Source organism: Antechinus flavipes, chromosome 5, assembly GCF_016432865.1.
Source record: "Antechinus flavipes isolate AdamAnt ecotype Samford, QLD, Australia chromosome 5, AdamAnt_v2, whole genome shotgun sequence".
Classification (NCBI taxonomy): domain Eukaryota; kingdom Metazoa; phylum Chordata; class Mammalia; order Dasyuromorphia; family Dasyuridae; genus Antechinus; species Antechinus flavipes.
The window spans coordinates 100,872,910-100,897,488 of NC_067402.1; the positions used below are offsets into that span (position 1 = coordinate 100,872,910).

Here is a 24,579-nt window from a genome sequence, read left to right on the forward strand (position 1 = left end):
AAAAGAAGGAAATAAAGATGTCATCCTTCAATTGATGATTCAGGGATGGGAAGGGGAAGGAACACCTTACTTTGCTGTTGCAATTGTCATAGAGTAGCCATATAAACTGTGGACATCATAGTGCAGACCCCAATAATGCTCTGCATCCATGCAGAGAGTCTGTGCAAACAGTCGTCTATCCAAGATTCCTGTAGGAGAAGATGCCAATAATTTAACGTATTCTTCCTACATCAACTCTCTTCCAACATTCACTTTGCTTGTTTTTTGACTCCAGTTCACTTTTGGGAAACTATCAGCAAGAGCAAGGTTATCAATAGTGAGGCCAAATAAAACAAAAAACAAAAACAAACAAACAAAAAAGAACTAATGTAATTATTTTATCAAAGAGAAAAAAAAAAAAAAACAGGAGATTCAAAAAGGAAACACAAACTAGCAAAAACAGTTTTTGTAATCTTGTCATAGGCTGCTTCATAAGAGGTGCTGAAAGTAAAGTTTGAATTTTTATATATTCATATACTAAATGCAGTATAAAATGCAGATTCACAATTTTGTATTCAGCACAATCATCTTTCTGTATTCTATTTAAATGAAAAAGCTCTTTTTTTAGTATTTAAATTCAAAATAAAAGTAAAGAAAAAAGAGGAAAAAATGGTAGTCTCCATTAAGAAAAGAATACAGAAAGAGAAACAATAAGACATATTCTTCTAGAAGGAGCTGGCTAATAGCCTTCTGAGAAAAGCTTTAGCCAAAGTTAAAAGAGAGGAGATAGGAGAATGTGTGTGTGCATATACATATATGTATATATGTGTTTATATGTATATATATTTATGTGTGTATGTGTATATACATATATCTCTATAGACATATGTATATGCATAAATGTGTATACACACAGAGACACATTTGTCTTTCTGTATTCTTTTTAAATAATGAGCATTCTTAGAGGCAGAGTCCTTGGGAACATGAGCTAAACAATTGAGGTAGATAGTTACTGAAATTGAGTTTACATCAGAAGATTATAGGAGTATAAGTAGGTTTAGCAGTGAAAATAGTAACAGGAGACCTAGTGAAAGGAAGGAGTGAGCTATCTTCTGCCACTTAAGGAAAGCCCTAGTCATCAGTGAAACACTGTGCTCAAATTCCATCATACTGAACCTTCTAATGGTTTTTCTTTTCTTTTTTAACATTTTACATATTGACAGCAATCATATTAGCACTTACTGGGGATAAATGCTGGATTATTCAAGTAATTGTCTTCACATTGTAATTTATCATTTAAAAAGTTGGACACTTCATTCATATCCTTCAGGAATACAAAACAGAAAGGAAGAAGATTTTTAATGGAAATTCAGTGTGGTATAAAGATCATTAACTTAAGAATTCAAATACTTTGTTGAAAGCTTTTTATTTTTAATTACTATAAAACCCATGATAAAAAGGGCAGCATGAATGTTGCTTATTAAATGCATTTTTAAAAGAAAATTTGAAAAAGTTTTTAGGTTGGGCTGTCCTGATTTGATGAATAAAGATATATTTCTTTAAAAGGAAAACTATAAGCTATGAAATCAGGTTCCCAATTTCCCCTCCCTTTTCTCACTGGCAAATAATTCCTAGAATATGGGTGGATATAACATTTCTAAAAAGGTATAGAACAGGCTGACTCAGCCCTTATCTACCCAGCCCATTATGTTGAAAACACATATCTCAGGGCTAGTAAAAAAAACATGTCTTTGTTTAAATATGAATTTTATGTGTTGCTTCCCCATTCTTTGTAGTTTTCATGCTTAGAATGTAAGGTCATATTCTCAGTCAAAGAGGATGAGCCAGCAGGGAGGGGGTTAATATTGCATCAGGGAACATATATATTACCCCTGCCCTATGTTTGGGGCTTCACTTTCGCCCCTCATATGGTGGGAGTGACACCCTTTCTCCTTACACCTTAAGAGTTCTCTGAAATTTATTGGATAGGTTCCATACCACACAGCTGTAAATGAGATACATGGCTTTAGACCTGTCACTTAACATTTCTGCACCTCAATTTCACTATCTGCAAAATGTTGGAGTTCAACTAGAATATCCCGAATATCTCTTTATAATCTATTATTTCAAACCTATTTTATTCATGAGTTGATTTTTAAATAATATATCTTGAGAAATGCTAAAGATCATATAACTGCATTAGTTTTGCATAGAATAGTTTTAAGAGGGGCAGCTAGGTGGCACAGTGGATAAAGGACTAGGAGGACTAGAGTCAGAAAGAATCATCTTCATGACTTCAAATCTGGGTTCAGACACTTACTAGCATATAATTTTTTTGTCCTCTTTACTCAGTGACTTCCTTCTAAGGAAGAAAAATTTAAACTATTATACTCAAAATAATTAGAAAAGATTCTATTTTTCATTTCTCTGGAAGTAGAATAGCCCCTAGGCTAACCCACATGGACATATGTCTTTAAAAATTTTAATTTTCATCTAGGAAGTAGATCATACTCACTACCTTTTTTGGTTTTAGTCATTTACAAAGAATCTTTTCATGCTACAATAAGTGTCACCAAGTAATGAGTACAGTAGCTGTGAGTTATAGACTGCTAGAGCCGAAGGGGATATTTCATATCATCCCAGCCCATCCAACATCCTTACTTTTCAGGTAAGAAAACAGAAGACAAGAAGAGTAAAGTAATACTTTACCCAAAATTACCCAGAGTATTAATCCAGAAATAGCATTTGAATTCAGTTTTGAGTTCAAAAACTGATTGCACCTGAGCTCAGTTTTAAGTAAATATATGGCTCATCAATCACTCTGTTCAATGAGCACATCATCATCTCCAAAAAGAAACCTAGATGATTCTCAAAATATAAAACATTGTTTCTTTCCAAAAAGAGCTCAGACATTGGTAAATTGACTTACAATCCAGACTCCATCAAAATTCAGTTTTTTATGAAACAACTCCAACTCATCAATCCACCACTCAATGCCTTGTGAGCTGGTGTAATCAGGGAAAACAGTAGGTTCTTGCCATACCTAGAGAGCCAGGAAGAAATAAATTTATCCAGATGGAAGTGAATTCCTTGATTTATGTCAAGTGTGACCTAATTGGCCCTTTTTCACAGAGATCCAAGTATAGAAGAACAGTGACTTTAAAACAGAGATCCTTAATCTGGGGTCCTTGAAATTATTTTCCTCCTAATATTTTGGTAACTTTTTCAATGTAATTGATTTTCTTTATAATCTTATGTATTTTATTTCATGCAATTAAGAGTATTATTTGGAAAAGATTTCATCATAGAGTTCATCATACCCCCAAAGGGATCCATGACACAAAAAAGTAAAGAACATTTACTTTAGTAGACCATCAATATTTAAACACAATAGAGGAAAGGGACCTGAATGATCTTTCAAATATGTATAAAACAACAATATTATGTTTTTTCTTTGTTGGGAATATAAAATCTTTCCAAATTGAGTAAACACTCAAACTGTTCAGATCATTTGGGGTAAAAAAAAAAAAAAAAAAAAAAAAAAAGTCTAACATACTAACAGTCTAAAAGTGCCACAGTGCTTTTATTCTAATTTTTTTTATCTATTTGTGTACCACTACCAGTAGTTAGTTGAGTACAAGGTGACAAAATATGTTAATAAGGAGATGTGACCAGAAGAGAACTTGGCCAATAAGTTAAAAAAAGAAAAGGTCACTTCCAAGCAAAATCCCCAAAATGCTTACAGAACAAGAAAGCCTCCACTACATTGGGTACATCATTTGTGGAGGATTCATGGCACAGCATAGATGAGAGTATCATTTGCTGAGAAAGTATAGACAGATGGTATGACAGGATAGTACTTCTCCTTTCTTCCTTTCTTTTTTCCTTCTTTCCTTTCTTCCTTCCTTCCTTCCTTTCTTACTTTTTTTTTTTTTTTTTTTTGGCTTTCTAAGTGACATCCTTCTTAGGAAGATAAAATTGTAAAACATTGACCTCAATAACTCAGAGAGATGCTTTATTCCAGTTTCCTGGAAGCACAACAGTCCCTCGCAAAGCCACATGGAACCAAAGTATTTACTGATTTTAAAAAATTAAGAATTTTACATACAAAATCTAGGCTCCTTCCCTCCTCTATAAAGCCTGAACTCCAAATCAGCGTCATGATAATACACTGATTTTCCACAGCAGTTTGTTACCTCCCCAATGACGGGTCCAGTCGTTCCAGAAACCCAGATGTTCATTTTGCTTCCATTCTCATAGGGACCATAGGAAAGGGTTTTGGAGATGCCGGGAATCTAATAAACACAGAAATGTATCTATGACTGAAAGGTCTTTCCAAGCTTTGGAAGGAATAGCAGGAAACAATATTTGTCCATACCAGAATAATGACATATTTCTGCCCTTTTCATGCAATTCTTTAGTAAAGTTGTCAAGGCCTTTGAAATTATCTTTATCATAAGTAAAGACCTTCTTCTTATCCATGTAGTCTATGTCAGAGTACTGGACATCCTAGAAACACAATAACAACTTCATGAACAATATCATTGAGCCAATGAGCAACATTGAGTGAGATCATACTGAAGACAACATATTCAATTGTCTTGTTTTTCTCAGGATTTCAGTTACCTTCTTTCTCAAGCTTCAAGGATCACACAGTGATGAAATTAGAGCAAGAAGGGACTTTTGAAATCTATAAATCTAATTCCCCATTTTATAAATGAGGAAACTGAGAAGATAAGTGACCTGCCCAGTATCACACACTAGTAAGTATCTGTAGTGGGCAGCTAGTTAGTATGATAGAGCACTGAGCTCAGAATCAGGAAGAACTGAGTTCAAATCTGACCTCAGTCATGTAATTTCTATGCCTCAGGCCTCAACTGTAAAATGGGGACACACTTGAGAAATAAATGCAAGCCATTCCAGTAATTTTGTCAAGAAAACTCCATGGACTTGGGATCATAAAGAATTGGACATGACTGAATAACAAGTATACTCTCCTTAATACAAATATAGAGAGAGCATTTTCATCAAATACCTACCCTTTAGCTTTCCACTTAACACCAGGGAGCTGGGCCTCAGAAGTATTAAGCTCCATATAGACTAGGAAGTAATTGAATGATAATTTACCCAGCCCAAATAAATGTTAATTTGGAGAGAGCAATATTTAGTAGCTTCCACAAGGACTTGGTTTCCTTATTCACTCAGTAGCTTATTAGTCTGAAATTAAGACTTTCCTCTTATTATACTCACACCTCAGGAAAGAATTTTTCCTTCTATTTTCCTTCAATTTGGTTTTTTCTGGGATCATAGAGAACTAGGAGAAAAGTACCATAGTATAGTTGAAAGAGGGCCAGAAGACATAGATTCAAACTCTGCCTCTGTCACTAAGCCTGTCATTTCACCACCATGATTAGGTATCATAATCTGTAAAATGAAGGAGTTGATCCAGAGTGCAACCCAGATGTATATTTTTATTCCCCAAAAGGGGGAAAAACATTGAATTGCCTTCCCTTATTGTTTCTCAGCTGAGAAAACTGTGATCATATACTAAATGCAAAGTTATCTCCTTTGTTAATATTTTCCCACTGATTGTAAATAAATACGTATCTGCACATGTCTTGCTTCTTAGACCTTGTCCTTGATTCACTTACAGAAAGTATCTACCAAATGCAAATCAATTCTTCTGGTTTTTTGATTTACACCTGGCCATTGGCCATTGTAAACATTAAGCAATACTAGAACATTTCAAGATGAAGTTCACTTGGGGTTGGGGCAGAAGCTGACCAGAATCTGGGAAGACCAACTGTCACTAGTCTGTCTATACATGTCTCAAGTCTTATCAGAAAATCTGAGGAGAACTGGAAGACACTTCAAAAGCAAGCTATCCATCCCTGAATAAGATCCCTTTCTACCATCCACTTGGCAAGTTTTTTTTTTCTTTTTTTAAAAGCTTCTGCAAAAAAAGAACTTAGTAGTTCCCCAGAGAATCCAAACCACTCTTAAGTCACTCTAATTACCAAGAAGGTTTTCCTTATAATAAACATAAATCTGCCTTTCTATGCAACCTATACTCATTGCTTTATGTTCTGACCTTTGAGATTGAGGGGAAGAAGCAAAATTCACATTGAGCCACATATCCCTTTATACATGTGGAGACTATCATATTATCACCAAAGTCTTCTTTTTTTCTGGGATAAACATCCCTATTCTTTCAACTGACCTTCATAAGGTATGATCTCAATGCCTTTTCATATCCTAGTTTGCTCTATTGTTGAACATCCAGCACAATGTCACTAGTACCAATGGAAAAGAAGTAAAGATAGATTTCTGATGTGAAAATATACATGGCAATATGTAAAGAGACCTTTCTGAGCATAAAGCCAAATGGACTCTGGAGTTATTGGGAAGTAGATCCAATGGTTAGGGGCTGAGAAGAACAGAGTTCCCACTTACATAAGGTATCCTAACAGCATGTGTTCTGTTGACAACAGATTTCAGTCCTTCAATGCCTCCATAATCCCTATGACTTAGCTGGAAGCCAAGACTCCAGTAAGGGGGCAAAAAGGGTAATCCAATGAGCTGAAAGAGAAGTAAAAAAGGACTTAGAATTTAGAAAATCAATGTGCAACATCAACTTATCCAATATTGGAAACATAATCTCTATTTCACTAAAAGAAAAAATTATCAAAGGCTCAGTGCCTTTGAAGTTGTAAGGATTTCTGCACAAAACATTGTATTTTCCTTCACCCTTTATCTTGTAGCTATGTAGTCCTTTAATAACATTTATCAAAAAAAAATATCAAAAAGTGATGGAAATGTGCAGAAAACACTGAGATAGATCACATATAAATCTCAAGTTCACAGAACTCGAGAAGCAATAAATGCTAATTCAATAAACATTTATTAATCATTTACTATATGGAGAATATCTTCTTAGGTGTGGGAAGGTATGCAAAAATTAGTTATGGAATTAGTAGTTCTTGCCCCATTGGAACTTAGGCACTATGACACATATACAAATAATGCATAAATATAATACAAAACAATGCATGATAAGAGAGAAACAAATGGTGCTAAGAGAGGTCCAAGGTCATTACTGACTATGCAAGGAGGAAATTATTGAAGGCTTCATAAAATTTGAAGTAAGTTTTAAAGAATACTGAGAAATTCAGTAAGTTGTAAGGAGATAGGTGGTGGCAGGATGTTGCATAGGTAGTGAATTCATAAATTAAAGGAAAATATAAGCAATGGCACATCAAGCTTCAGACAATGCTCATCCCCCTCCCTTTTTTCCCTGGATTGTAATAGGTCTTTTGAACCTCTTGGTGTAAACTAATTGTCCCATTATACCTCCCATTTCCTCTTTTTTCCAGTACAGACCTTTCTCCATCCATTAATGTATTTTTCTATGATGTCATCACATCAGAGACCATTACAACCACAATCTCAGTCCATGTGTTACTCCCCTCTGTCTGCCCCAATGACAGATTCAGTCCTTAATAGTTACAGATATTGTTTTCCCATCTAGGGATGTAAACCTTTAACTTTTAAATATATATATATAATATTTATTATATATTTAAATCTACGTATATATATTTAAAGGTTAAACTGTTTACATATATATATTACTTTTCCATGTTTCTTTTCAGCATTCTCTCTGACCTCACTTGGGGTTTTCTTGGTAAAGACACTGGAGTAATTTGCCATTTCCTTCTCCAACTTTATTTAAAGATGAGGAACTAAGACAAAGAATTAAGTGACTTGCCCATTGTCATATAGCTAATAATGGTCAGACAGTGAATTTGAACTCACATCCTCTTGACTATGAGTCAGTGCTTTATCCACTGAGCCACCTAGCTACCTCCATAGCTACAATAGCTAACATTATACAGAACTTACTCTGATATAGGCATTATACTAAACAATTTATGATTATTACCTCATTTCATCCTTACAACAATTCTGGGAGGCAGGTACTATTAATATGATTCTCTTCTTTTTCTCTTAATTTCTTTAGAGCAAAGTTTTTTAAACTGTGGGTCACAATCCCATATAGGATCCTGTAACTGAATGTGCAGGTCACAAAATTATGATTTTTTAAATCTGTAAATATTTAATTTGTCTACCTATTCTATAAACCTATATACCTGAGGTCACATAAAAATTTCTCAGGTGAAAGAAGTCACAAATGAAAAATGCTTAAGAAGCCCTACTTTAAAATATGTCTGATAATGATATCACCATGTCAAAGGATATGCACAGTTTAATGATTTTCCAGAATATAGCTCCAAATTGATATCCATAATAGGTAGAATAATTCATTCCACTGCCAACAGTACATTAGGGTGCCTGTTTCCTTAACTCTTCCAAAAATTGTCATTTTCCTATTTTATACCATCTTTTCAAATCTGAAAAATGTGAAGTAGATATTGATTCAATATCCCAAGAGAATCATAAAGAAGAGAAAAGGATCCACATGTGCAAAAATGTTTGTAGCAGCTCTTTTTGTGGTAGCAAAGAATTGGAAAATGAGTAGATGCCCATCTCCTGGGCATCTGGGCATTCCCCATTTGAGGAATGGCTGAATAAGTTGTGGTATATGAAAGTAATGGAATATTATTGTTCTATAAAAATGATGAACAAGCTTTTTTTTTTTTTTTTAGAAAGGCCTGGAAAGATTTACGTGAACTGATCTGAAGTAAAATAAGCAGAACCAGGAATACATTGTACACAGTAACAGCAAGAATGCACAATGATCAGTTATGAAAGGACTTAGTTCTTCTCAGTGGTTCAGTGATCCAAGGCAATTTCAATAAACTCTGGATAGAAAATGCCATCTGTATTCAGAAAAAGAACTGTGGAGACTGATTGTAAATCAACATATGCTATGTTCACTTCTTTTTTTCTGTGTGTGTTTTTTTTTTTTTCCCATGATTTTTCCCTTTTGTTCTGATTTTTCTTTCCCAACATGATTCATAAGGAAATGTGTATTTAAAAGGTTAATATGCATATATAACTAGAAAAACATAAAACAATAAAGGAGGGGAATAAAAGAAATGTGAAGTGGAACCTTGGGGTTGTTTGAATTTGCATTTCTCTTATTATTTGTGATTTGGAGCACTCTTTCATAAGATATTTATAGCAAGGATTTCCTCTGTTGAAAATTGCTTTTTCTTATCCTTTTACCAGTTTTCTATCAGGGAATGGTTCTTATTCTTATTTATTTAAATCAGTTCCTTACATTTCTTGGAAATTGATCTTTACCAGAGAAACTTAATACAAAAAATTTTCCCCCAGTTATTCATTTTCATTCTAATTTTAACTACATTGATTTTTGTTTTTGCAGAAAAAAAATTCAATTTTATATTATCAAAATTATTCATTTTAGCTTTTGAACTTCCTATATCCCTTGTTTGGTCATGAACTTTTCCCCTCTCTATAGTTTCAAAAACTATTTCTTATCTTATTATTCTAATTTATTGATGACATGATTTTGTATATCATTAGATAGAGGAATATAAATGAATGGATGAACAAATGATCTTTACTAACTTTGTAGTTCCCAGAGTCCTTAAATCTCAAGAACCTTGATATAAGTGAATGATCTAAAACAAATTCTTGGAGGCTTACAAACAAAAAAAATAGGCATTTTTGTTTGTTTGCTTTCTTTGTGATAAAAAGCAAATGATTTATCAAATAACAATCACAAATAACCATTAATTGAATGGAGACATACCTTCAGGTATTCCTGAACAACTTGTTCTGGATTATTTCCCAAGAATACATAGAAGTCAAGAATGCCACCAATTACACGGTAAGTGACTGCGGGGGCAGGCTGAAGGACAACCTCTGGAAATATCAAAGTGAGACTATAGCATCATGAAAATTAACAGATCATTTCATCTATTCCTTGTCATTAGCCGAGTAAATACCACAACCCCCTCCCCCCAGATAAATAACTTCAGTACTATACTAACAGATTCCTAAGGATGCAAATTACACGTTTCTTTAATAAAATGAACATTGACATTTATCAAAATGGAACCAAACATAAAGTCAAAAAAATTAAGATCAAGAAATAGAACTTCTTTTAATTCACTTGGGCCACCAACTGCAAATTTGAATTTCCTGTGTTTTCCTAAGCTAATATCTAATCTTTTAACTCTTAGCCGATAATTTTACCTAATATTTTACTAATAAGTGTTAGAAAACTTCAGCTCCCACCCTTCACACCTCCAAACTCATCTCAGAGGATGAAGTGGCCCTCCTTTTAGTGATATTGTTAAATTCAGTATGAGCAGTCACACCCCAAAAATCAAGAAAAAAAGTTTGATTTATTGTTTCATTTATTATCTAAATTTAAGAAAATAATGGAGAAAATGTTAATGCAAATTAAATTTTGAAGTGTCATGCAAGCTGCTAAATATTTATCAGCATTAAATTCCTTCACCTTTGTTCCTTTGATCCCATTCTGTCTATCTCTCTCCCTCTGTCTCTCTGTCTCTTTCTCTCTGTTTTTCTCTCTGTGTCTCTGTCTGTATCTATCTCTTTCTGTCTCTCTGTGTATCTCTGTCTTCCTCTCTCTGTCTCTGTGTGTGTGTTTCTATCTATCTCTCTATCTGTCTTTTTATCTTAATCTCTGTCTCTGTCTCTGTTTCTTTCTCTCTCCATCTTTCTGATTTCTCTCTCTACATATGAATATATTAAATTCTTCCTTATCCTAACAAACCTGCCCCCCCCACACACACACACACTACATGCTGTCCTCAACTTTGTACTGCTCTCCTATCTTTGTTTTTATTTCTTAAAAGAAGACTCTAAAGTCACTTCCTCATTACCTTTGTACCTCTAAGTAAAACCTCTCAACATTTATTTATAAGTTGTCCAATCCTTATCTTCCTGGATCTCTCTATAGCTTATTATACTGTTAATCACCATCACTCTCTCTCTCTTTTTTTTTTTTATTAATGCCTTAACCCTAAATTTCCATGATACTTTATTTACTGTTTTTCTTTATTTCTCTATCTCCAAGTTCTCCTTTTGTTCTCCTCTTTAGCATCCAGTTTCCTTTAATGACTGTATTTACTCAAAATTTTGTCCTTGCCCTCTATACTATTTCATTTTAATTTAATTATGACTTCACTGAAGATTTCCCATCTTTTTTCTCTTTCTCTAACCTATCTTTGAAACTATAATAACATTTCTACTTACTTACCAGAGACCTGTAATGTCTTTCCTACCATTAAACTCATCACAGCCAAAATAGAATCCATCCTCATTCCCACAAAATCTATTTCTCCTGCTGACTTCTCTAATTATACTACCATTTTCTCAGTCACCCATATTCTTACTGATCTTACTTTTTATATTTGTCCTGACCATAACAAACACCAAAAAGAATGATCATTTAAATGTATAGACATATTAAAAGAGAGTATTGTATGTGAAATTACAGGTCCCTATTATATATAGCTTGCTTTTCAAGTACATAATAAAATCAGTTCATAGTTTTCAAGGCTGTCTTGCTTATCTGGCCTTCTTCCTATTCTTTATCTCCGTTCCTTAAAAAGAAGCTTCAATATCAGTCACTCATACTCCTCTCCCTTATCCTTCACATCAGCTAAGTCACTAAGTCTCTTTGGTGACAATGCCATGTCTCTCCTATTGATTTTCCTCTTGGCATTCCTATTCACAGCACCCTAATTCAGACCTTTTGTTAAGCCAAAGACAAGGAGACAAGACAAAGATCTCAAGGACTTCAACATTATGGAGATAATAGAAGTAAACCTTCCCTTATATAGGTATGAACTCTGAAAAGTACCATGTGGCAATCTCAGTGCTGTAGAGTAGCAAGTATTGTAGAGTACTTGAGGGTTGATATTGGTTATAATAGTCACTGATGTTATCTAGATTAACAAATTAACAATGACTTGTAATATTCATCTGGGCTATCATAATAGTCTTCTAATTAGCTTTCTGAAATTTTGATTCTCCTTTTACTAATCTATATTTCTCATAATTGTCAAAATAATTTTCCTACATTACCAATCTGACTATGTACCTGGTAAAAACTTTTTAATAGCTCTTCCACAGCCTGTCTTTAAAGCCTTCCCATCTTCTCTGTTAGAATCTTTCTACCTTATTTCATATTATTCCCCTTCACACATTTGACTTTCCAGATAAACTAAGCCACTGTCATTACCCACACTTAACATTGTATTTCCTGCCCACATGCATTCACAGATTCTCCATGCTTGAAATGATCTCCTTGCTCATCTCTGCCTTTCGGAATCTTTATTTTCTCTCAAGACCTAACTCAGATGCTATTGCTTCCATGAAGACTTCTCTCTCTCTCCTAGTGGACTCAACCAAATGAACTTGTTTTATTTAACCCTAAATAGGTTTCATTATCTTCCTGTTGAGGTTGGGAAGGGATCCCAAAAGTCTGGGGTCACAGATTGGTGTTGTGAAGTGTCTCAAAAGAATTTGCAGGCTTGAACCCATTTTCTTTCAAGGGGCAAAGTTTATTGTAATTGAAACACCAATTATAAACGGGCAGAATTCCAAAAAAAATGAGCAGAGAAAAAGAAGCAAGGAGACCCCTTTATCCAGCTTTCTACCACTGACATGCTAATTCAATGGCCCAGAGGAATGATCTTGAGAATTTGCAATTTGCTTCTCCTTGACAAGATTATCAGACAGCAAACGAATTAAGGAGTGGTCTATTTCTCTGTTTTTCTGTTTCTCTGCTAATTTCTTTTCAGTCTGCTTTGTAATGACAATTACAATAAACTTTGCCCCTTGATAAGGAAACGGGTTCAAGCTTACAAATTCTTTTTAAACACCCTCCTGACATTGGTCTAGGATCCCAAATTTTTGGGGTCCCTTCCCAACCTCAACATTCCTACTATTCCAGTAGTATATAATTTCTGTTAGGGTAGGGCTTGTTTTAGCATTATCTTTGAATTCCCAGTAACTAGAATAGGATCTTTTACAAAGAGGGCTTTTAATAAATACTTGTGGAATTGATTGAATAGCATTCTTTAGTGACAGAGTAAAATGTAATGGAACTTTAAGAGTTGGATGGAGTTTCCAATATAAGAAAATAAACATGGCCAAACTAAATAAATGGATGAGCATTTATTAAATGTTCATTATGTGCCAAGCACTGTGGTAAGTGCTGAAAATAGAAATAAACAATCTCTGATCTTAGTGGTAAACCTCTGATCTAATTGGAATAAACAACACAGAAAAGAAAATTCACCTGAAGAGTAAATAGAAAGGCCTAGAAGACCTAAGGGTTCAGAGAGTGACAAAGCCCAAAGATAACCTGATTACTTCATTAGTTAAGATGATGTTGCTGAACGACTATAGGACAAGAATACAGAGCAGAGAATGAAAGCTGCAAGATCAAGGAGATAAAACCTGATGGTCCTCTAGTTTCTCAGATTAGAACTCATTCAAACTCTTTGATCAGACAAGCATCTCAAATAAGGGGGAAGACAAAGGTGGGGAAAGCAGAAAGGATAGGGCAAAATAGAAAGATCCAGACTTTCTTTTACTGTGTTGTCATTCGGGATTTGCTCCCTCTGCTCAGAAGATGCTCAGGGAGAATGCCTTGTCTGTGTGTAATCATTGTAATCATTCTATCATTGTGTGATCATCTATCACTATCATCTAACTCTCCGAAGTTTCAAAGACTAATATAAAGTAGGATTTTGGCAGAACAGATAACAATGTGATTCTTCCAAAAGTTAGATGAATAAACAGTGATTTGGGGATGTACTGTATATCCCCTCTTTTATACCAAGGACATAAGAGGTTTTAGTCATTAAGGTTCATTACTATTTACAAGAGCCTCCAAACTAGTGTCCCTGCCTCTCGTTTCTCTCTCTATCCCCACCTCTTCTCTAATTAATCCTTTGCTTGCTGGTTAGTCTTCCTCATGCAAAACTCTGATCAAGTTTCTTCTCTGCCCCAAGAATTTCAAATGCTTTTCATCGACTCTTCCTCTCAGACTCCAGGGCACAGTTCTACTTTAATCTCCAACAATACTCCTTCAAATAGACTATGCTGCAGACAATTTTCCACTATTTATTTCCCCAGGACAAATCCCCAGATCTCTTATTGCTCTGCCTCCACTACAATTGGCTTTCTACTTTATTCATTCCTATCTTTACCCTCATCTTTTTATGCTGAAAAATTCTGCCTTTCTTTCAAGAACCAAATGACAGTTCTTTCTAAGAGTCTTCTGACCTTCCCTATCAAAAATGTTCTTTCTCAGTTCTCACAAAACTCTGCAAATGATGGTCAATTTTTATTATAATTATTTGCGCACTTCTTACTTCCCTTAATCTCATAAACTTTTTAAGAGGAAGGACTTAAAGCTTTTTAAGAGGAGTGTTCATACCGTTGCATTTTTTCTAAGAGTTAACATCGTGAGTTATTTTGTTTTGTTTTGTTTTGTTTTGTTGAATGAATGAATGATTCTGAGTGTATCCAACTTTGGAGAAGAGTTTCAAGAGCTTGGATTAGTTCCTGTTATTATCAAATTGGAGAGAAAGTATTCTGATGTGGGTGGATAGCACTTTCAAGTTTGCAATGTACTTTACATAAGTTATGTGATTATATCCTTACAACCTCCAGAGAGGGAAATAATATTATCTTCATTTTATGTATGAAGAAATGGAAATTCAAGGAGATTTAGAGTTGCTCGATACAATACAATTACTAAGGATCTGAGACAAGACTTGAATCCAAGTTTTCTGCCTCCAAATATTGCTCTATCCACTTGTCACAGTTTTCTTAGCTAGCTGAATAGGTAGATAGATAGATAGATAGTCCTTTTATCAGTAAATTTGCAAATTCTTTCCCTCTAACTTGTTAATAAAAGAAAATAATCCAAGTTCTTTTATGGGCTGTACAGTCAGTATCATATAGAAATTTTAGGTTCTATATAATAGATTTTATTGAATACATAGATTATCACTAACAGAAAAAGTTAATATCAAATATAATATTACCTGCCACTCCCTTTTATTGATCCTAGTACAGCAGTGTCAGAATTCTAGTAAAGTTCTTGCATTATAGCTACTCTCAAGTAGAATTGAGTCCCCATCTCGGCATCTTTCCTTGCAAACAAAGCCAGCCTGAGCCAGACCAGCTTCCAAGTAGCTTCTGATCTTGTTATCCCCTTGCATTGGATTTAAAGGCATGAAGGGCAAAACAGCCAGAATGAAATGGTTTTCTTTGCTCAGATTGTCAAAGTCATTTGGCATCTCATAACCAGACCTTTCCTGTAAGTCTCCTAGTCAGATATTCCCCATAATGGCAGATTTATTACCCTATTGTCAAAATTAAAGATGTTTCCTTCCTCCATTTATGAATTTGGCTTATTTCAGGACTTGATATTAAACATAATATAATAAATATAATATAATATATAACATGGCAAGTGATATAAACCATATTGAATAGTCTATAACATAAAATATGTGAAATAAAACATATGTGTATTGTATATATGTGTGTGTGTGTGTATGTGTGTGTGTGCATATGTATATATGGATGGATGGAGGAGGGATGATCGGAGAACCCCTGACAAAACGAATCCCTCAACCTACTTGATTGAAATGGTAGGACATCGGAATGGTTATATTTGCTGGGCATAAGGACATAGGGCTCAAAAAGCCCTTTCAGACTTTTATTGGCCTATTTGAATATGAATATGTTGGGAAACCAGGATGTAGGTCCAGCTGTTGCTGTATCAGACTCTTCATAAACCCATTTGAGCAGTTCTTAGAAAAGATATTGGAATGGTTTGCCATTTCCTTTTCTATCTCATTTTACAGATGAAGAGCTGAGGCAAAAAATAATTTAGTAACTTGGGGTGGGGGAAAGGGGTGATCACACAAGTAGTAACTGTCTGAGACCAGATTTGAACTCAGAAAGATGAATCTTCCTGACTTCCAATTGGCAGCCTACCCATTGTGCCATCTAGCTGCTCTATATGTGTCTTAGCAGCTTAGTGTCTTCATTAAATATAAGGGAAATTTCAGAGTACAGGCAGACAAGAATTAAGATAGCTACCATTTACATATGTTGGTTTTGTATTCAGAAGTAGTCTTTTCAGAAGACCTTCAGATTTAATACATCAACCTTCCTCAATCTCATCAAAAAAAAAAAAAAAAATCCAAGCAGGATGTCTCTTGCACAGACTCCAAAGACCCTCTTACCCATGGCATTACTGTTCATTAGGAAAACTCCAAATGAAAAACCACTGTTGTCTTCAAGACATAAGAAGAATGTCTGAGCACCATACAAGTTAGTCATGTTCTGTAGAAAAGACACACAGAAAATAAAACAAAAGCAACATAAAATTATAATTCCATGCTTTTAAAAAACTGTTTAAAGTAGCCTTGGCATAGGACTAAACAAAACACTATTTATGTGGGAGGCACTATGATTCTTGCAGAGATAAACCATATTCTTGGGTTATTTGGCCCAGAGCATGAATTCTCTTAGGAGGCTAAGAGCTTCAACATTTTCAACAATTGGAAGAGTTCTTAAAATCTCATTCTTCTTATGCCACAAAATCACAATTTTAGCATTTGGCACAGGATCAAAGTCACTGACATTGGTAATGATGATGATGTGATGACTAATAAGCTAAGCAAATAGTGAAAATTCTATAAGCCCAAAAGAAATTAAGTATCATCTTTTTTTTTTAAGTGAGCATTAACAAATTTGAATAAAAATTGAAGCTATGATCATTCAGAGTCTAAAGGCTTTAATGTTTCAGCTAGTTCAGATTCAATCCTACTGAGAGAAGGAAAACCAATTCTTCTTTCATAATGGCTAAATAAAAAGCACACACATTGCCTTTTCCTTCCAGTAAAAAAAAAAAAAAAAAAAAAAACACCTTGACAAAGTAGGCATAACTCAAATTATTTCTCAACAGAAAGAAATTTAGGGTAGAAAGACTGAGATTTAGGAATTTTTAGATCCCTTGTGCACATCCATTTCAGTTAACATATTCCTGTATTACTTCAGCCCTTCCTGGGTATCTTTCAACCAATGTATTTCTCTCTGCCTCAGTCTCTCTACCATGTGTTATATTTTATAGTATCTCATATCTTCTTTAATCTTCAAAGAAAATTAATACCTCCCACAAATCACTAGAAAACAACCAAATGAGATGGATTTTCCAACAGCAAATTGTTGGTGAGGAGCTAGGGAGCAGAGGAAGAATAGTAAACTTTAGAGAACATTTTGGGCAAATGTGGAGACAGTGTAGCCTAGTAGACGGAATAATGGATTTAAAATTAGGAAGACTTGCAATCAAATCCTGTCTCTGGAACTCATTAGCTATATGAACAAGGATAAGTAATTCAACTTACCTCATCTGGAAAATGGATATAATAATATCTGTAACATTTATTATAGAATATTGTAAGGCTCAAATAATGTATGGAAAGAGTTTTGCAGTTTTTTGAAGGGTTTGTAATTCTTTAAAGTAGTATATAAATGTCATTTTCTTATTAATAGTAGATATAAGCAGGTATTGTGTCAGTCATAAAATTAACTGACTACAGTGCAATCATGGTGTGTGACCCAAATATTCTGCAATTATTTAATTAGAATATTTCCTTTTCCTTCAAACATGACTCTTAAAAGTTCATTGCATCTTTCAAATTACTCCTTGTGTCCAAGTTCTTTACCTCCCTCTAAAGAATTATAGATGATAGATAGATGGATATAACTTTACATCAAAGTTAATAGAAAGATTAAACACAAATACGTAGAAATTCACCTAATGAGATATTAGGTATATTAGCAAACAAAGTATAGCATAGTAGAGTCCTCACAGCATTAGGAATGGCATCCCTAGTGAAGATGGGCCAAGTCTTCCAGCTCATATTATGAAGGTACTGCTGGTGCACATGTTCCCCAAATCCATACACATTGTGACTGGGCAGTCGGACAGAGAGCTGCAGGTACTGCTCAGCATACTGGAGGGGCCCAATGCTTGTGTCGAAGCTGGACACCCATGGAAGAAAAAAAGAAAAAGTCAAAGAACACTCTTCCTCCCCCTACTTTCCCAGAAGCTTTATCTGCTCTCCTTTCCCATTCTACTCAACCAGATGTTTTTCCTATTTTTCCTATTTCCTAAAGCAATATTTATCAAGATACCTATGTACCAGGGCCTGACTGCCATGTTGGCTAAGCTAGTTCTCTCTAGAATTCAAAGAAAGCTGTGTCCACAACTTGATTGGTCCAAGTCATTTCATTATCAATCCAGCCTTCCATTTGTCATCCTTTGCAAGGTTAATATAACTTCAGATGGGCTTTCATCAAGATAAATGGAAAATAAAGGTTATTTAGAGCAGAGATAATAAACCCTTTCAGACTTTGTTTTATTCTATTATGAGCATCTTGTTTCTATATTTCAGCTCTAAGGCTTTGATGGTTATGAAATATTAAGAAATAATGTTTTAACAGTATTACAAAGACAGAAATCCTTGGTTTGACATCCCTGAAAAACCTTTTCAGACTTTCTCTACTAGAAGATGATGCTGAGGAGAACAATCAATTTTACTCGAATAAAAGATCTAATCAAAATTTTTATATTAATAGATCCTATTTGAGTTTAGGAGGAGATCTTGGTTCTTTCAAATGAAGAGAATTGATTTTATTTATAGTGACAAAATTAAGAGTGGAATGACAAAGATGATTATTGCCTTTGGCCAGATTCAAAGGGGAAATCTTTATAGAGTAAGTAGTTAAAGAGGAAGCAGCTGGTTTCTGGTTTAAAACTTTCCTTTGGAGCAAATTCAAAAGATTATTCAATGTTGTAACTTTGTTTAATTTTGCTTTGAAATGTTTTCTTTTGTTTCACAATTACTATGAACTGTCTGTGAACATTGTTTGGGTTGGGGATAATTCTAATGATCAGAGGAAACGTCAGTTTGAAACTCTCCCTCCAAGCAGAAATTTGTATACATTAATAAGCTGTCTCTGACAGATATGGGCTAAAATGAAGAATATAGAGTTTTTCTTTCTCTCTATATTTTGATTCTTCAATTCCTAAAGGCAGCCTAGTTCCTAACTAAAGAAATTTTTAACTGCATGGCATATAGTCCTCATTTTCATATGTGCTAGCTTATCTAATACTGAGTTTGCAATCCAAGGACTTGGATTCTGTAACTCTCTGATCTTGGGAAAGCACTTTAAAAGTGAGGATAATTCTACCAGTTTAATTCATGATTTCAGTTCTTTTGGTTTTTCCTCCTTTTTTACTTTTATGGTTGGGCTCTGCTCCTGGAGTAAAGGGAGCACTGTCCTAAGTTTCCAGTGCAACTCTGAGCCTTGGCTTTAAGCACAGAGGACCCTTGTGTTTGTAGGGGATAGCTTTGCCTGTTCTTCTCAGGAGATTGGTTTCCCAGAGTTTGCTTTCTGAGCTGGACTGGAAGCTGCCCCACTGGTCTGCTCCTCTACTGAGCCACGACTGAAGGATTTAGTTGTTGAGTTACTGTGGTTAAGACCCACTCATCAGCTTTCTGAGAATCTGTCTGAGCTGGGCTGCACATCCCTATCATCCCAATGAGATTGATCTTTTCTGAAGTTTTCCCAGTCTATCTTGAGCTGGAGAATGATTTCATTCCATCCAACTCTGTTCAGAGGCTTGGTTTCATGTGATTTTCAAGGGAAACTTAATTCATAATTTCAGATTTTACTTGAATAATAAGCTCCTTAAGATAGCTAATTAAATCGCTGCTAATTGAGTAACTCGATTCTTCCTTTCTACAAAGGAACTTATTGTCACAATTTAGGCTTGTCAGTCTTGTAGAAGACAATCTTTTTTTTTTTCCTGAGGCAATTGGGGTCAAGTGACTTGCTCAGGATCACATAGATAGAACACAATTTTAATGAAAATTTCTAGGTCAAAAACTGTAACCAAGGTGGCATAACAAGTGCTTTTTCTCAAGATACCAAATTTTAGAGCACTGCCTTAGTTTTGTTCCCAGATTCACTTCCTACTCTCTTCTCAAATCTCCTCATCAGCAAACAACACTTCAGGAACATCAAGCCATCCCAGGACAGATTTTATTCCATCTTTCTCCCTAGTGACTGAGTTCTAGGTAAGCTTTCTCCTACCTCCATTCTTTATGCTGCTAATTTTCTCTGATCCCTCCTTTGATACACATACAGAAGCACCTGCTTTCAATTCTGCCTAAGTTATTTTATTAACTTAGTATTTTATTAATGTAGAGGAGAAAGATAATATTCTAAACATGCAAACACAATCAATCATCATTATGCTAGTCCTGGTTAAGAACAGATTTTCTAATCCATATAGAAAACAAATAAGCAAGCAAGCAAGAAAAGAAAAATCAAACGAGTTATAAAAGGAAGGAGGAACGGAGAGATGGATCACATTGCTATCAAAGGGTCTTAGCTAAATTCACCCCTGCTGAAAGCTACACATCAATAATAGTATCAGTGTGTCTCTATCTTATAGTCTTTAATCGCATCTAAACTTCTAGGTACATGATTTTCAGTTAAATGGCCCAACTAGACTTTGTGGCAAAATATATCTTTTCTAGTATCCAACAGGAATTCCACTTAGAAACTTCTTGTTTCCAAATTTATTAATAAATTCACTTTAACATAATAAAATTGAATTTCTTCAAATTTTTTTAAAAATTCAAACCTTGTCCCTATTCAGCCCAGGTTTCTCCAATCAGAAATGGTGAGATTTGGAAATATAGTCAATATACAAAGAAATACTCACAGGACTTTGTTGTTCTCGGTCCTTCTTATTTTGATGCTGAAGGGATTTTCTGTGACTTCTACCTTATAGTTAAAATTGGAGAATGAATCTTCATTTGATGATTGAACATGTTCATGGGGGACTTCAAACCGATTCCTTTTAGGATCAATGATCTGCCAGGACAAAAACAAAGGACAGAAAAACCAGATTTCTGGAATTGGAAAGGTCAGAAGCTACCTGATTCAATCCAATGGACCTAAAATTAAAAAAAAAAAATCTTTTACAACATCCCCAATAAGGACTCATATAACTTATGATTAAAGGGAAACTCAGTGCTTATGAAGACAATTTAAAATTCTAGGGGCAGCCCTAATTACTAGGAAAACCTTCTTTAGATTGAGATGAAATCTGCCTCCTTTAAATTCAATATGGAACAAAGGACTAACTCTGAATTTACCCATGAATGGAAGCCTTCATACAATACCTACGTATATACTCTACCCAATCCCATGATAGTATTTTGAGAATTCTCATGATAGTTTCCTTGGTGGCAGACAGGCTCAAGGACACAGGAAAGATCTGTGCTTCCATGTACTCATTCTCCCCATTGCTGCTCTAAGATCTAGGATTTTTCCTTAGTTAATAGTGTGAAAATTCCAGAGTACTTTGGACATTTATTGGGCCAACTTATATCATCTTGAGATAACTGATGATTAAATTTTCAGTGTTAAGTATTTACACTTCAGAATCTCTCAAATGCAACATACTGGGACTTGTATTATTGTTTTATTGTCCAGAAATGAGGGTGAAATTGTTAATTATGAAAATTAAGCTAGAAGTATTTCATAGGTACATTTTATTTTTTTCAGGGTAGCTGATAAACATTTACCAACAAACTGCTAAAACCCTCTTGTTAGAAAGGGAATAATCTAAAGTGACTACAAGTTAGTTAAAATTTAGTATTTTCCCTATACCTCATAACTATGCCCTATTAGTAGCACATTGAAAACAGCTCCAATCTTGTAAATTCTGTCATGGGAAGTGGGGAGCAATATGTCCCAGTGGCAAACACATGAACTTGAGAGCTAGCATACCTACCCTTTACAACTGGCTTTGTTGCTAACTTGCTAGACACCATTGAGGAAGTCAGTTCCTTCTCTGAGCCTTAGTTTCACCAATTATAAAATGAGGGGATAAGCTACATTATCTCTAGGATTCTTTCCAATTCTAATACTTAATGATTTTAAATTCTGTCTCAGAAATATTCTACTTAATATCCTAGAGTATTATATATATGCTTCTAATCTGCTAAAAATCTCACCTTGTACAAGAACCCCCTTTAAATTCCAGTGCCTTTATTCTCTTATTTCCCATTTATCCTATATATACTTTGCTTTGTAGTTTTTGTTTGCCTGTTGTTTCCTTCATTACAATGTAAACTACTTGAGAGCAGAATCTATCTTTTGCCCTTTTTTTTTTTTTTTTTTTTTTTTTGGAATCCCCAATGCTTAGCACAATTCCTGGAACACAGTAGGCACTTAAATAAATGTTCATTGATTGTTTGAGGCTATTTACCATATCTCTTCCTTAAGAATAGAAGTAGAAACTGTTTTCTTATTATGATGGATACTATGCTTTCTAGCAATAGTGCTTTTTAATTTATTGAACAATTTCCACCCAAGTATTATTATCCCCATCCCCATTTATAAATAAGGAAATTGAGGCTCAGGGCTTTACAAGATCATGGACTTAAATCCAGGTCTCCTTATACCAAGTCTAGGACTCTTCCCATTGTACCATGCCATGTCTCCATGTTGCTTAGGTTTAGGAAATCCTAGTTGGAGAGCCAGGAGGAACCTCAGAGGTTATCAAATTCAGCCCCTCCATTTTTCAGATTGAAAAAAAAAAAGAGGGTCCAAGAATTAAAGTGACTTGCCCAAGGTCATATAAAAAGTGTAAAAGGAAGAATTTGAAGGCGGTCCCTCTTGTGATCTCGACACTCTTCCCACTGTGCAATGATTCCGTGTCCTTCTCCTCCTCCAACTAATATATAGAGAAATCTGGTTCAAAACACATTTTTAATAAACATAGCTCTTAGAACACCCAAACCAACCTTAAAGTGAAACCGATTAGGTGTCTGGTATTCTTTTGTGAAGAGAAGATCAATGATGTCATTTCCAAACAGAGATGGGGATGGCAATCTTCTCAATTCTGTCAAGTCTGAGAAGGGGAGGCAGAGAAACACAGAGACAGAAACAAAGAGAGAGGAGGAGGGGATGGGGAAGGGAGAGAGAGGGAGGAAGAGAGCAACAAAGATAGAAAGACAGACAGACAGAAACAAAAAGAGAGGAGGAGGAAAAGAGAGAGAGGGAGGGAGAAAGAGAGAGAAGAGAGAGACAGAGAAAAAGAGAAGACAGGAGAAAGATAGAGACAGAGACAGAAAGAAACAGAGAGAGAGAGACAGAGACACAGAGAAACACATACACAGAGAGACACATACAGAGAGAGAGACAGAGATAGAGACAGAAACACAGACAGACACATACACAGACAGACACAGAGAGAGGGAGAGATGGAGACAGTGAGAGACAGAGACACAAAGACAGAGACACAGAGAGACACATACAGAGAGAGAGAGAGAGATTCATTCTGTGTTATTGGCTCATCTGTGCCTTATTTATTCTATTGTCTAAATCAGCACTGAGTAATATTTACTTTTGGCTATGTCTATGACTTTATAGCCCACATTCCTGGGAAAGAAGCAGGAGGGGGCACTGCTGTTTCCTAGAGGGTTCCAGCAACACTGGCGGCGGTGGCAGAGTGCCTGTGAAAAGAGTAAGTAGAGATCACAATCTGGACCACATGAAGCACACAGTCCAGACCAAGCCCCAGCCTCCTGGGGGGCCCATGTCCACAAGGTTGTCCTCAGTCTTCCCTCCCACCACCACTGACTCCTCGCTAAGTGTTACCTATTGACCCTTGATTTTGTCCACTTCCTTTCAAGGGAGGAAGTGACTATTTGGCCATTTTCTCACATATCTTTGGCTCCAGTTCTCTTTGGCAAAAAGGTGGTGATAGTTTTAACAAAACAAGATTTCCTTAATAACTTTACATTTTTTGCATCTTCAGTCTCTGATCCTTCCTTTCTCGCTTCCCCCCTCCCTACCCCCAACACCCTGGCCCTATCCTTTGGTCTAAACTACTTGCTTTCGATTCTATTCTGTCCCCATCCTTTCTTTCTACTGTCCTATCTGCTGAAATCTTCCTCCAGCTTGCCAGTTCACTAGGCCCAAGTCCTTTAATTGCCTTGCTATTATTGCTTCTTTGTTCTCTACAAGCCCTTGTTAATCATAGCTGAAGCCAGTGACAATTTATCTCAAGTTGAAATCAATCCCTCCTTAGCTGAAGTTCCAAATGAGGAAGAGGTTTTGAATGCTATTAGGATGCTCTCATGCGACAAAGCACCTAGTGATGATTCTATTCCAGCTGAGATTTACAGGATGAAGATCTATTGCTTATACAAAAGCTGACTGAAATTTTCAAGATTATATGGCAAGAGGAAGTTATCCCTCTTCAAGGATACTTCCATTGTCCACCGCCACTGCCTGTTGCTTCTGCTACCACTGGACCCATTCTCCTTTCTTCATTCTGTAGTCACAAGGATAATGGGAAAATTGCCTCACACAATCTGTCTCAGTCTGAAAAGGCCCTTCCTTTAATTCTATCTCAGATATTTGCATAGATTACTTCAGGTGACATAAAATATATTCCCCTTTTCTCATGATACACCCATGTACTTCCCAACCAAGCTAATTTCTATTAAG

At 35.3% G+C, this 24,579-nt stretch overlaps 1 protein-coding gene across 1 annotated transcript in view; it reads right to left on the bottom strand.

Moving 5' to 3' along the window:
* Positions 1-1,099: 1,099 nt before the first annotated feature.
* Positions 1,100-24,579, bottom strand: part of LOC127538603 (probable maltase-glucoamylase 2) — a 28,857-nt gene continuing 5,377 nt past the window's right edge. Inside the window, 12 exon segments of the mRNA XM_051962394.1 lie at positions 1,100-1,303; positions 2,909-3,022; positions 4,176-4,274; positions 4,358-4,386; positions 4,389-4,488; positions 6,433-6,558; positions 9,719-9,831; positions 16,218-16,317; positions 17,850-18,021; positions 20,777-20,928; positions 22,869-23,128; positions 23,471-23,579. Coding sequence (XP_051818354.1) covers positions 1,211-1,303; positions 2,909-3,022; positions 4,176-4,274; positions 4,358-4,386; positions 4,389-4,488; positions 6,433-6,558; positions 9,719-9,831; positions 16,218-16,317; positions 17,850-18,021; positions 20,777-20,928; positions 22,869-23,128; positions 23,471-23,579 — 1,467 coding nt within the window. The 3' untranslated portion in view covers positions 1,100-1,210.